We start from the raw sequence: 13,940 nt of genomic DNA on the forward strand, positions 1-13,940 counted from the left end.
GTTAATCAATTAAAGTGGAGAACCCCACTAAACGAGGCAAACAATTCAGAGACAAACTACTTCTCTCACGCCAAAATCCCATCGTTGCGTTTCACTTTTCTTCTTTTAACACCAAACTTCCAAAGGATAGGAAGTTAGAATCCCACATTCATAATGAATGAACCCTTTAGATGCCAACAAATATTTTTATATCTCAAGTTTGCAAATGTTTATTAAAGATATTGCCTTAACATTAATCATGAATGAACCCTTTAGATGCCAACATATATTTTTATTAACTTCTTGTTGAGAGTACAAATCCCACATCAAGAAAGAGATTGATCTTGTATGTGCTTATAAAGGCTGGACTAGTCTTCATTGCCAATTAACCTCAACTTTGTTCATGGTTTCAGAGTAGGTTGACCTAAGTGTGAAAATTAATGGTCACACGTGCTCCACGTCACCCAATTTGTATTGTCCATGTATTTGGTTTGAGAATTCGCCATGTGAGGGAGGCGTGTGAGGATGTGAAAGTTAAAGAGTCCTACATCGTAGAAGGAGAAACCTTGCCATTAATCATAAGTAAGTTGGTAATCGGTTTTATGGTGGAACCTCTTCTTCATGATATTAGAGCAGGTTGTCCTGCGTGTGAAGCTCACCAACTATACGTGCTTGACTTCACCCGATTTGTGTTATCCACATGTTAGGCTTAAAAATTCACCACACGTGAGGGGACGTGTTGAGAGTATCAATCATACATCAGGAAAAATAGGACCTTGCTTGTGCTTATAAGAGGTTTGGCAAATCTCATATTACCAATTAATTTTATGATGAAAGCTCTTTTTCATTTTTCATTTTTTCACTTCTAATATCATCCTTGACATTATTGCCATCACTAATTTTTCTTATGTATTTATGATCTAATTATATTCAGAGTCGGCTTTGGGGGAGTGCGATAGGTTCTATGGAACAGGGCCCCAAAATTTTGGGGGCCCCCAAAAATATTTTTTATTGAATATAATAATATAGATATAATAATATTATATATAAATAATAGATAGAAATACTAATCAAATCAAAATATATACATATAAAAATCTGACAGGCCTAAAAGCCATTAGACTACTACCTAAAAGCCATCAGACTACTACCTACAACCTGTACAAAAATATATAAAATAATAATTCACAAAGGGCAAAGTTAATCAATTAAAGTGGAGAACCCCACTAACCGAGGCAAACAATTCAGAGACAGACTACTTCTCTCACTCCAAAATCCCATTGTTGCGTTCCACTTTTCTTCTTTTCACACCAGACTACAAGAGCACAGGGAAGTCAAAATCCCAGACGTTGTGCCAGTGTCCCAAACTCCCAATGTAATTCCCTTCTCTCTTCGTCCCATTGTTATATTTCCCACAAATTATTAAACCCTAATTTATAAATTTATGAAATTAAAGAGAAACTTCCAAATTATTAGAGTGATGTAGACTTCGATCAAAGTAAGATATTTACTAATTTAAGTATATTGACGCAAAATTTGAAGATTTGGGTATTCCTCATCTATAATGATTTTTATTTTTTATTTTTTTGGACTTTTCAGGGCAAAATCAAGAGAAGAGCAGTCACAAAAAAACGCTAGACACACACGTTTTACGGACTATCAGGTTTCATTGTTCATACTTACTATAATTTTATTGTGATCTTGTTTGAGATATAAAAGATGGCACCTACTAGAAAATATCCATCTGGCTACTTAACACATCAAAGAAAAAGAAAAGTTGAACAATTGATTCAGTCTAAAAAAAGAAGCTATTGATAGGTTCTTTTTGAAAGAAAAAGAACCACAAAGTTCAATGGATGATTTAATTACGGAACAACAGGATGACAATGAGAAATTAGTTGATGATTTGGGCAATGATGAAATTGATGATGACCTTGATGAGAATGATAATCATGAGGATGCTCTTATTGTCACTGATCAACCAAGTGAGTCCATTCCCTCAAACATTTATGATCCTCAAATTTGGGATAGTCTTGATCCCAAATGGATTGATTTGTTGGCAGAAAAAGGTCCTGCGAGAGATCTATCAATTAAGAAAGGTCCTAAAGATCAGTTTAATATGCGTTTTAATGTAGCCTTTTACACTCGATACTTATCCAATGGAGAGAAACATGATAGAGATTGGCTAGTCTATTCAAATGATGTTGATACTTTTGTTGTAAATTGTTCAAGAAAGGGCCTCTCAAAGGTGAATTAGCAAATGAGGGCTACAAAGATTGGACACATCTCAATGTGAGGCTTAAAGAGCATGAAAACAATTTTGATCGCATCTCGAACATGACCACTTGGATTGATTTACGTCTTAGATTGTAGAAAAACGAAACAATTAACAAAGTTATGCAAGACCAGATTAAGAAAGAAAAAGAGCATTGAAGGGAGTTACTACAAAGTTTGATTTCCATTGTGAAATATTTAGCTAAACACACACTGACTTTTCGTGGAAATAACGATACGCTTTATCAAGAAAGTAATGGAAATTTTATGGGCCTAGTTCAAATGATGGCTGAATCTGATTAATTGATAAAGAATCATCTTCAACGCTTCGAAAATAATGAGATTTGTTATCATTATCTTAGTCATATCATCCAAAATGAGTTGATATTGTTGATATCTTGTGAAATCAAAGCTGCAATCATTCAAAAAGTCAAAGAAGCTAAATATTTTACAGTGATACTTGATTGTACTACTGATTTTAGCCACCAAGAACAAATGACCTTGATCATAAGATGTGTGGATATGAACAGTACTCCAATAAAAGTAGAAGATTTTTTTTTTTTTGCAATATCTGATTATGAATAACACATCAGGAGAAGGACTGTTTGAAGAGTTGCAGAATGTATTAAAAGTTCTTGATCTTGATATTGATGATGTAAGAGGGCAAAGTTATGATAATGGATCAAATATGAGAGAGGGACATCAAGGTGTACAAAAGAGGCTTTTGGATATAAATCATAGGGCAATGTACACTTTATGTGGTAGCCATAGTCTTAACTTAACGCTTTGTGATATGGCAAACTCTTGTGGCATAGCGAAAGACTTCTTTGGAACAGTACAACGTATTTACAGCTTGTTCGCAAATTCTACAAAACGATGGCTGATTTTGAAAGAAAATATAAAAAGACTGACTCTCAAATCATTGTCGGCCACACGATAGGAAAGCCGTGTTGTGAGCGTTAAAGCAATTCAATCCCAACCTCTACAAACAAAAAAAGCTTTACTCCAATTAGCAGAAAGTGACAATGACTTAGTAACAAAAAGTGCAACTAAATCTTTGGCAACATTCGACATTGGGAATTTTGAGTTTTTATTGGGCATGACAATTTGGTATGAAATATTGGTTGCTGATAATGAGGTCAGCAAATATTTGCAATCTAAAGACATGCTTATTGATGTTGCTATACAACAAGTACAAGGATTGATCATTTATTTTGAAAAGTACAGAGAAACTGGGTTTGCGGAGGCTATGATTAATGCTAAAAAACTTGCTATTGAAATGGAAATTGATCCCATGTTTCCAGAAAAGCGTCAAGTTTGTAGAAAAAGACATTTTGATGAGAATGAAGGTGAATCATCCCAACCAACTGAACAATCAGCATTGTACATAATAGATCAAACTATTGGTTCACTGAAGAGAAGGTTTGAAGAATATCAAGTGTATGATGATATATTTGGGTTTTTGTTCACTTCAGAATGGTTGAATTCGATAGACAATGATAAATTGAAAGATTGTTGTGATCGGCTTCAAAACTTTCTCAAGAAATATGAACTCTTTGATGTTGATGGGGATGCATTATTAGTAAAGTTGAAGTTTTTACGAGAGCGTTTGCCAAAAGAAATAAAGACACCGATTGACATATTGAACTACTTGAAGAGTGATGCGGAAATTATACGCACACAAATTAAACCCTCTTTTTGTCAAGTTGTAGTATAGATATAAGTCGGGATCGTTCCTAACCAGGGATTAGGAGGGATTGCAAAATCACTTGGAAACTGACTCAAAAACGTAATATAAAGTTTAAAACACTAAACTAGACTCAAAGAATGCAAAACTAAACACTTAAGACACTAAAACAAATCAAAAGACTCAAGACAACACCAAAACACTCAAAACTGCCTTAAAAACACTTTCTGGGCAGTTTTGAGCACTTTGAATACTTTGGACGAATTTGGGAAATAAATTTAATCAAAACTCTTATAAACACAAACTAAGACACTTTCTAACTAAATTGGACAATAAAGTAAAGGGGGATTGAGTTTTGGACGAAATTAAACTAAATGCACAGATTGCAATTTAAAACAAATGTAAATATGAATTTGATGGAATTGAATGGATGGGAAGCTAGCTAAGGGGTTCATCTCCACACATGTTATACTTGCATATAAAACGATTTCCAATTGCTTTTCAATAAACCATGAATTCTCAACGCCCCAGATTAACCATGAATTGCACTAATTAATCCTCAGATTTTCCTAACGTTATTGAATTGGATGATTGCATACGACAACCCAAAACATTCCCCACAAGTCCCCTACATGAACTGCATAATAGAGATACAAGCAAGAATCACTAAGTTCTTTGAAAACCATAAGCATTGACGAAGCACTCGTTACTATGAACTGCATGAAACTTATGCCAAGAATTTACTTAACGCGATTGAGATCATCAACTTTTACTACTTGTGAATATAAGTTTGTAACGATTAGGTGAAACTTCCTTATATCCTAGCATTAGATTTACGCATGATAATTAAGCGTGCACTCTCAACCAACACACACAAATCAGTTTAATTCGCATAGATAAGTAAATTGAATTCACAACTTATGAAACGCAATTAGAAGTAATCAAATCATATTGCAAGCATAAACATGTATTTCGAATTCCCCCCTAGCCAAGGGGGGTTTAGTTCCTCATACGTACAAAACAAAGAGAATTGAAATTAAACATTGAAATCAAAGGAAAAGAAACACCTAAACATTCCAACAACTCAAAGTTGAATTGTATGAACGTTTAGGCCCTCTTCTCTTCCTCTTTGTTGCGGCATAAGGTCTAAGGATAGTTTTGGGGATTATGGATGATGTAGAATGATATGAAATGTATATGAATGGATGGAATGGTTGAATTTCTGGAATGGTGGATGGGGAGTAAGGCACGGCACAAAGGGATTGTGTTTGGTGTGTGAATGGGAATTAAATGGTAGTGTTTTGCACGGCTAGGTGTTGTGTTGGTGTGAATGGCTCAATGAATGAATCCCCCCCTTGTGGCTGCAATGGATGTTCATTTGTAGGTGGATGAATGATTAAAAGAGGGAATATGACAGCTAGGAGGTTGGTGGAAAGCTGGAAATGGGATGGGAGTGCACGGCATAATGGTAGGAATGGGTGAATGTGCATGTGGCTGATTTATTTGAAGATGCATGTGCAAGGACAGCTAGGTTGAATGATTAAAGGGGTGCTGCTAGGTTGGAAATGCATGTGGAATGGCTGGAATGAAGGGGGAAGCACGGCACCAAGGGGTTTGAATGATTGAATGTGCATGTGGGTGAATATGTGGCTGCAATGATGAAGTGGACAACCTGGAAATGCAAGGTGAATGTGCACGGCAAGGGAAGTGAATGATTGAATGTGCATGTAGGTGAATATGTGGCTGCAATGATTTTGGAAGAATGATATTGAAATGGGAAAGCATGTGGCTGCCAACTAAAGTGAATGATTGAAGTGGGATGGCTGGAATGAATGTGTTTTGCACGGCAAAGGTGTTAGAATGGATGTGTGGCTGCATGTGATGAAGTGATGAATGTGAACTCTTTGTTCTTCAGTTTCATTTCTTCATCTCTTTATTTATTCCTAGCCTCCTTTGGTCTTCAATTTCGTCCATCTACTTGGCTTTAAGCATATGCAATCCATTTAATGCCCCAAACTACTCCAAAATGCACCAAAATGCACTTTCTTGCTCCTTTAACCCTTTGGACCTACAAACACACGAAAATAGCTTAAAGTACTAAAATTACTAAGTACTAGCAACATAAATGCAAGAAAACAAGCAAACTAAGGCGCATAAATATGCTCCTATCAAAGAGGATGCATTGTTTCTCGACTGCAAGCATTGCATACAGAATTTTGTTGATTGTACCTGTTATCGTTGCATCTGCAAAAAGGAGTTTCTCAAAGTTAAAGTTATTAAAATCCTACTTGCGGTCAACCATGTTGCAGGAAATGTTAAATGGACTTGCTTTGATATAGATTGAAAGTGATTTTTTAGACAAAATTGATTATGAAGGTTTAATTAATGATTTTGCAGCAAAGAATGCAGGAAGAGCCATCTTTAAGTGAAGCTTCAGTTGTAGACTTTTTTAAGTTTTGTTTATTTGGTTTCTTTAGATTGAACTTATTGTTAGTTATTAGTACTATGGTTATTGTGTAGCTTTCTTTACATTTAATAATATTAAGAAACAGATAGTTAGTTTTAAAGTTTATTTCGATATTGTTTTTTAGCATCAATACGTTATTCATTTTTTTTTTAAGATGTCTTAAATGAATGGCTCCTTTTATGAATTTCGCACAGGGCCCCGAAATCTCAAAGACGGCCCTAATTATATTGTCATAATTTTGACGAATGTGGACAAGACATGAAAAAATATGAAAACGTCTTATCCATTACAAAATGAAGCCAAAAATTTCTAAATCTGTATAATTGTCAAATCTTCTGTTCTTAGTTCTGTCATCTTGTTATTATTCAATCAACTTTCCTTGTCTGCTTGTCTCAGGGATTATTTCCACTTGCTAAAGATTTGATCCCTTTCAATGATTTTCTATTAAATTGATAATAATTCAAAGTAAAACAGCAACACATATTCTTCAATGGCATCTTTGAGGTTAAGAATTTCTATCCTGGCTGTCTGTACTTGCCTAGTTATTCAGTGCAGCTGCTATGGCCATTCTGTGCTTCAGAAAAAGCATGCAGCCCTATTCATCTTTGGTGATTCATTTTATGATCCTGGAAATAATAACTACATAAACACCACCACTGATTTCCAGGCCAATTGGTTCCCATATGGTGAGACCTTCTTCAAGTATCCAACTGGCAGATTTTGCGATGGACGTTTAATCCCAGATTTTCTTGGTAAGAATCTTAATCATGCTGTCAATAATTTTTGTTGTTTAACCTTTTCAATACCCCTTCAAACACCTTTCCTGCTAACAATTACACCAGCATATTTAGTACATTTGCATTGATGTTGCAGCTCAGTATGCCAAGTTACCAATTATACCAGCATATTTACAACCTGGGTTGAACAACTATACTAATGGGGTGAACTTTGCTTCTGGCGGAGCTGGTGCTCTAGTTGAAAGTCATCAGGGACTTGTACGTGCTCTACCTTATAAAATGTTTTCCATTATTATTGGGAGCTTTCGTTTTTCCAATGAAATAGAGGATTAGGCGATAATAGCTAATAGGAGTAGAATGATGGGACACAAAGCGTCCACCCTCAGTCCTGAAGCCGAAGGGTCTTGCACTCTCTGAGAGCACAGCGCCTATCCACTGAGAGTTTTTTGCTACAGTTGCAGCTTTCGATCATTGATTTTCCGTGTGCGAGAGAAATTCGGGCGGACATTTATCCATTTGGCATGACTTAATTTTGTTTTCCTTATTCTTTCCAGGTGATAGACCTTAAAACTCAAATAAGTCAATTCAGGATGGTGGAGAAGTTGTTGAGGCACAAACAAGGTGATGCAGAAGCCTACACAGTGCTCTCCAAAGCTGTTTACATAATTAGCATTGGAGCCAATGACTATATTTCGCCATTAGCATCCAATTTTAGCAATGAAGAATATGTTGGCTTGGTTATTGGCAACCTGACAATTTGGATCAAAGTAACATTTTGCCTTCTTTAACACACATACGTAACACATGATTTTTTTCTATGCTTGGTTTCTTCTTTTTCCGATAATTTGCGACAGCTCGTGCCCTTTTTTATTGATTATGAATTCAGAAAAATATTTGGATGAATGACTTCGTATACATTTTGTCAGGAAATATACAAGAAAGGAGGAAGGAAATTTGGATTTTCAACCTTGCCGCCTCTCAATGAAATACCGAGCCTGAGAGTACATAAACCAGGGGACACAAGCCCCTCAGCGGAAGAAGTTATACCACTAGTGAAACTACACAATAAAGCACTTGGAAAACTGCTCCCAAAGCTGAAGAGAGAGCTCGAGGGATTCAAATACTCAACCATTGATCTCCATACATACCTAAAACAAATTATAAATCGCCCATCAAAATATGGTATATATAGCTACCTACTGTACCTTCTTTTAGCTTTAGTTTCTCTTATTTGTTTTTTGTTTTCATAAGCTAATAAGTTATGTCCTTTCCAATTTTGTTATTATTTTGTTGTAAAGGCTTCGGTGAAGGAAAGACGGCATGTTGTGGCTCTGGTCCATACGGAGCAATTGATTCTTGTGGAGGGAAGAGAGGAGTGACTAAGTATCAGTTGTGTGACAATGTTGCTGAATACGTATTTTTCGACTCTTTCCATCCAACCGAAAAGGTTTACAGGAAACTATCCAAGTTATGGTGGAGGCATAACTTGAAGGAGCTATTTGAAGTTTAGACATAATACATGGCTTGATACCAAAAGAAGGGGAGAATAAATTCTAATCAATAGCTGACTTGGTTCAGCCAATGAGAGTTGTAACTCTTCATTCAAATAAATCAGAGTGTGTTTTGCTTTTATCAAATATTCTTGTTTCTTTCATTCTTTTCTTTAAGTGAAATCTAGAGAGGTGCGATATAGTTTGTAAACTTATCAGCAACATTATTTGGTATTAGTTTGAAAACTGAATACTAACATTGACGGAAGGGAGTGACAACGCTCCATATCGAGCAATTTTGAGCTGTGGAGGGAAGGGTCATAGATTGTGGTTTATGTCACAATGTTATTGAATATGTCTTCTTTGACTCTGGCCATACAATATCTTCTTTGTTTATTCCTTAAAATCCCAAAAGCCCTATCTGAAACTAATTTTTCTTTGCTAACACAATAGACCAGCCATCAGCATCTCCAAGATTTATTTTAAAACTTAGCTGGTTCTTTTTTTTTTTTTTTTTTTTTTTTTTTGAACAAAAAATATTATCTACGCTAAGGAGTTGGGGGAGTGGGCTAAGTCTCACAATGGCTAGCAATAATGCGATTCAAATTCACCTTTGGCGAGAACTCAACCTAAGACATCTCACTTAGAAGTGAAAATGAATACCATTATACCGTAGTACTAAATGGTAAAATTTAGTCGGTTTGGCTAGTGAATAGTGTCAAAGAATTATTTTATCTAGCTATTTAACTTTCAAAATAAATAAATTTCATTAATTAAAAAGGCTAGTACAAGATAAAAAATTTAAAAAAAAAATCCCAAAAAAGCAGTCCAAAGCAACCAGGTACAAGAAAAACTACAACAATTTAAATACAATAAAAATGCCACTTATTACTACGATCTAGTTATATTTCTTTTCACTTAGAAGTGAGAGGTCTAAGGTTAGAATCTCATGGATGACGAATTCGTTACCAAATTAGGCTGCCTATTGTATAACTTAGCCAAACTCACCATTCCCTTAGTGTAAAAATATCGATGTACTCCAAAAATACAATAAAAAGGCCCAAAAGTACCACTACAAGTAAAACCTAGATCTAGAAGATTGTTGGCTCCACCAAACAGATGCGCCCCCATCAAAAAGACTAGATGAACCCACAAACCAACAGATGCTCCCCCATCAAAATGACTAGATGAATCGGAAAGGGGGTGAACGAATCACCAATGCAGAAAAAAAAATAAAAAATAAAAAAAAAATTAAAAAAAAAATTAAAACGCTACTATGACCCTACTAAATAATAGTGCTAATAACACCTTTACACCACCCAACTTTTGCCATTAACCCTCACCTAAAAGTAAGAGTCGACAACAATGGGAGTTAGCGTTCTTTTGTGCTTTCAGCAAGGGACGAATTGTTTTATTTCCCCAATTTAACTTATTATTTTCAACAACCCTCGCTATTTTACTAGGGCTGGAAACTTTTCCCTAAAATCCCAAATCAAACTGAAAAAATCTTAATCCCATATCGAAAAATTCACAAATCGATAATACCAAAATTTCGAGACTCCATACCAAAGCAATATTGAAATTTTCAGTAGGGATTCGGTTTGAGCAATGCACTGGTTCTGGAATCCCAAACCAAATCGATTTTTATTTTTTTATTTATAAGTTAGGGTTAATTTTCACCCGTTGGATTGCTTTAGAATAATTTGGGCTGTCCGTTTTTGTCATTTTATCTCTGCCTTCCAGCCCTACTCACTCTCGCACATTTCATCTTGCTTTTCTCATCTCTACCTTCACTTAGAGTCTTAAACTCTCTCCTTTTCTTCTTCTCAAATTTGAAGCTCAGCAACCACCCACCCTCTCACAATCTCACTCCAATGAACTATCTCCACTCCGGCCCCCACCACACCTCACGACTTCATCCCCCTCATAACCACATCATCTTCGAATGTCCACCCTTCCTCCATCACACACAATCACACAACCAACGCACATACACACTCTCTCTCCCGTTTCTCTCTTTCTAAGACTATCTACGATTCTGTCCAATGATTCACTATATGTGGGGGTTTCAAATTGGGGGCTCAGGTTAGGAGGAGGATGCGGGTCTAACTATCCATTCACTTTCTCTCTCTCTCTCTCTCTCTCTCTCTCTCTCTCTCTCTCTTTCTCTCTCTCTCTCTCTCTCTCTCTCTTTTCCTTCAATCTTCACCGATTCACAGTCACTTTGTCTCTGATTTTAATTTGGCGTTATAAAGCAAGTTTTGATGATTTTTGTTTCAATCTGGATGATTTGGATTTTGATGCAGGTCTAGTTCTGAGAAATCCCGAAATTCCAAAAAAAAAAAATTCAAGAATCTTGAAATTTGGGAATATTGGAATTTCGATTCTGGATTTGTTGTCGGATTCCCATCCCTAAAATGATTGATTCGAAATTCTTTATGCCATTTTCAATTTGGTATCCCATACCGAACCAGCCCTAATTTTAACAAATTAACCTCACAAAAAAACCAACGCACCTCTTGGGAGAGAGAATGTGAGTTTCAATAGTTTGTTAATATTTTGCTTTTGTTATTTTCTCTCTCCCCTTTTTAAATTTAAAGAGTAACTCTTTATTTTGTTAAGTTAGATTGTCTTCATAAAGATTAATAAATAATCAATCGAAGCATCCAAATGATTTCAATTAACAGAAAAATGCAGAAAAATGCACACATATATACTAAGTGCTCATTCATGCAACTTAAACATATTATTGTCATTCAAGTTATGGTTTAATTCCAATCTCATCAACCAAAACACATATTCATGGAAGATAGAACAACACTTTAATAGATTCATGCAAGTCTACTTTTGTTGATGCACAAAATCAATGAAGACTTCGGAACAACGTAAAGTGTCAAGGGTTTGTGACTTTCACTTGGTTGCTTCGGTCACCTAGTGAGGATAATATGTAAAAAGATAAGGATAGGGAAGTAAACACAAGATGAACATGGTTCACCCTAAATTTGGCTATGTCCACGGAGTAAAGGAGTTCTCATTAATAATGAAGGGTTTACCCAAATACATAGGTTCAAGCATGCGTCTCATAAATGAGTTCTAATGAGTAGTTTTGTACAAGTATGACATTTGAGATTCATAGTAGGAGAATGGTCTCCTTTTACAGTTGAGGAGAGTCTTTAGCTTTATTCTAACGTTGACATGTGTTATGCTATGATTGGCCTCTGATTTTGACATATGTCGCGTTGTGATTGGTCTCTGACGTTGACATGTGTCGCGTTGTGATTGGACTTCTGGTTGGAGGGAAACTTTTGTGCTTCGGCAGGGGTGCCTCAGCATGAACCCCTCAGTGGGTCCTTCACGGTATGACATTGACTGGTGCTTGGTAGTTTCGGGATTGGTCAAGTATGGTGCAAACAGTGCTCTCCTAAGTTTCCGAGTGAAGGAAGTTTCTCAGTTCAGGACTTGCAAAATCTAAGTCAATAATAATCACGAAACTTCTAACAACCGAAGTGTAGTAGCATATAAGTGTACGAGCAAGTTGTGACGTCGATACTAGCTACCACTCCAATCATTTTCCCTTGCCTTATCTATCCCTCAAGTAGAAGTGGTATGTTCTCTAATTCCCCCCCTAAGATGATGTATCATTTTCACTTGCCTTATCTATAGCTTCAGGATTGGTGAAGTATGGTATAAACCATGTAATGGGAGTCCCTTCAAGTCTTGGAGCGAGGAGAATTGCCAAAAGAGGTGTTTTACTTAGGTCTTGAACTAGGCTGAAAGGTTTTTTGAAGAGCCATCAAGGTTTGGTCTTGAACGAAACAGACCACGAACGGTTTTATATGGTGAATGATCTTCCAAAACATCACTTCTCAGTGACTCATCCATGCTTGGCAGCTTCAATCTAAAGAGCCTATATCATATCAATTGTTCTGAGGTATTTGCTGAGGAAATTCGAGACCTAACAACAGTTGAAGATGAGTACTCAACAGCAATGCAAGGTAAGCAACCATGCAAAGGTTCCAACCAATCAGTTCCAGATTGGAAGTTTGATTGCAGGTTCTAATTGTTTGCTTTCTTTCTCTTTGTCTTGCAGGTAAAAGCGAAGGCAAAGGAAAAGATAGGGAAAAAGCTTGATATGAAATGAGTTGAGCATTTTGAGTCACTTGGTTGAAGAGGTATTCTCGGAAAAGAAGAAAATAGAGCATTTCGAGATGCTTTGTTGAAGATGCATTCTCTGAGAGGATGAAGAGTTAGGCATTCTCACAAGTCTACTTTGCTATGGAGGATGGAGGTCGACATATATAGGGATTTCCCAATAGCAAATAGTGGTGTTGTTCCTTTACTCTTGTCAGTAACAATGGTGTAGTTGGAACTGCAAAATTAACGCGTTTCAACTTTGTCAGAGATCTTTGACAAAGTTACCCATGGTATCCAAAAAGTTGAGATGGCGTATGAAAAGTGCCAACAAACTTTATTCAGGAAAATATGGCTTTTGAAATTCAAAAAACGGTGCCTCTTCAATTTTTGAACAAGTGGCCATGTTGAAGATGCATTCTCATAGAGGAGGAAGAATTAGGCATTCTCATAAGTCTGCTTTGCCATGTAGGATAGAGGTCAACATATATAGGGATTTCTTAATAACAAGTAGTGGTAATGTTCCTTAGCTCTTGTTGGTAATGGTGGTGTAGTTGGCACTACAAAATTCACGCGTTTCAACTTGTCAAAGATCTTTGACAAAATTTCCTGTGATATCCGAAAAGCTAAAATTGCATATGAAAAGTGCCAACAAACTTTATTCAGGAAAATCTGGCTTTTGAAATTCCGATAGCGGTGCCTCTTCAATTTTTGAACAAGTGGCCATGTTGCCTCTTCTTTTATAGAGGCATCAATTGTGTTCACAAAGCTTGCTCAAAAAGTTGTTACCTGTAGAAATTTCCCCTTTTTTGCACTTCTGAGATTTGTCTAACCTCCTTATCTTTCATCATTTCTAAAAATGGTTTGCCCATCTGACCGTCGTTTTGATTTGAATGTTGTGGTAGAGGCAGACATGTCTCCTTAAGACAACATATGGCACCCATCTTTCTTATCCCCTAATGGTCCTCTTACAGTTGGGGACTCTGTGATGAAAATTGACATATCTGTTACGGTGATGGCTAGGAATCCTCTCACTCCTAAGGATAACATGATACTTTCTAAAAAGTCTGATGAGTTGGTTGTTCAAGACTCTCTAGCTTTCAGTTTTCAATGTGCGAGCTCTGTATCTAATATGGGCCAACGCCTACTTGTTCGAACTCGCCAAGTTGAATCAT

At 36.3% G+C, this 13,940-nt stretch overlaps 3 protein-coding genes across 3 annotated transcripts; all 3 read left to right on the top strand.

Moving 5' to 3' along the window:
• Positions 1 to 1,831: 1,831 nt before the first annotated feature.
• On the top strand, positions 1,832 to 2,236 carry LOC137740547 (uncharacterized). The gene has a single exon (XM_068480390.1). It carries the CDS (start codon positions 1,832 to 1,834, stop codon positions 2,234 to 2,236), a length of 405 nt encoding a protein of 134 aa, XP_068336491.1.
• A 1,116-nt stretch (positions 2,237 to 3,352) lies between these two features.
• LOC137740549 (uncharacterized) lies at positions 3,353 to 3,970 on the top strand. The gene has a single exon (XM_068480391.1). It carries the CDS (start codon positions 3,353 to 3,355, stop codon positions 3,968 to 3,970), a length of 618 nt encoding a protein of 205 aa, XP_068336492.1.
• A 2,817-nt stretch (positions 3,971 to 6,787) lies between these two features.
• On the top strand, positions 6,788 to 8,752 carry LOC137739868 (GDSL lipase-like). The gene is made up of 5 exons (XM_068479597.1): positions 6,788 to 7,159; positions 7,281 to 7,402; positions 7,699 to 7,911; positions 8,071 to 8,326; positions 8,443 to 8,752. Exons 1-5 carry the CDS (start codon positions 6,898 to 6,900, stop codon positions 8,652 to 8,654), a joined length of 1,065 nt encoding a protein of 354 aa, XP_068335698.1. The 5' UTR covers positions 6,788 to 6,897; the 3' UTR covers positions 8,655 to 8,752.
• Positions 8,753 to 13,940: the final 5,188 nt, after the last annotated feature.

The sequence above is a fragment of the Pyrus communis genome, chromosome 7, assembly GCF_963583255.1.
Source record: "Pyrus communis chromosome 7, drPyrComm1.1, whole genome shotgun sequence".
NCBI classification, from domain to species: Eukaryota; Viridiplantae; Streptophyta; class Magnoliopsida; order Rosales; family Rosaceae; genus Pyrus; species Pyrus communis.

Excerpts from the sequence above, each read along its gene's own strand:
- LOC137740547 (XM_068480390.1), top strand. The coding sequence starts at position 1,832 with ATGGATGATTTAATTACGGAACAACAGGATGACAATGAGAAATTAGTT.
- LOC137740549 (XM_068480391.1), top strand. The coding sequence starts at position 3,353 with ATGACAATTTGGTATGAAATATTGGTTGCTGATAATGAGGTCAGCAAA.
- LOC137739868 (XM_068479597.1), top strand. The coding sequence starts at position 6,898 with ATGGCATCTTTGAGGTTAAGAATTTCTATCCTGGCTGTCTGTACTTGC. Across the intron at positions 7,160-7,280 it reads TTTAATCCCAGATTTTCTTG|CTCAGTATGCCAAGTTACCA; the intron begins GTAAGAATCTTA and ends TTGATGTTGCAG. Across the intron at positions 7,403-7,698 it reads TTGAAAGTCATCAGGGACTT|GTGATAGACCTTAAAACTCA; the intron begins GTACGTGCTCTA and ends TATTCTTTCCAG.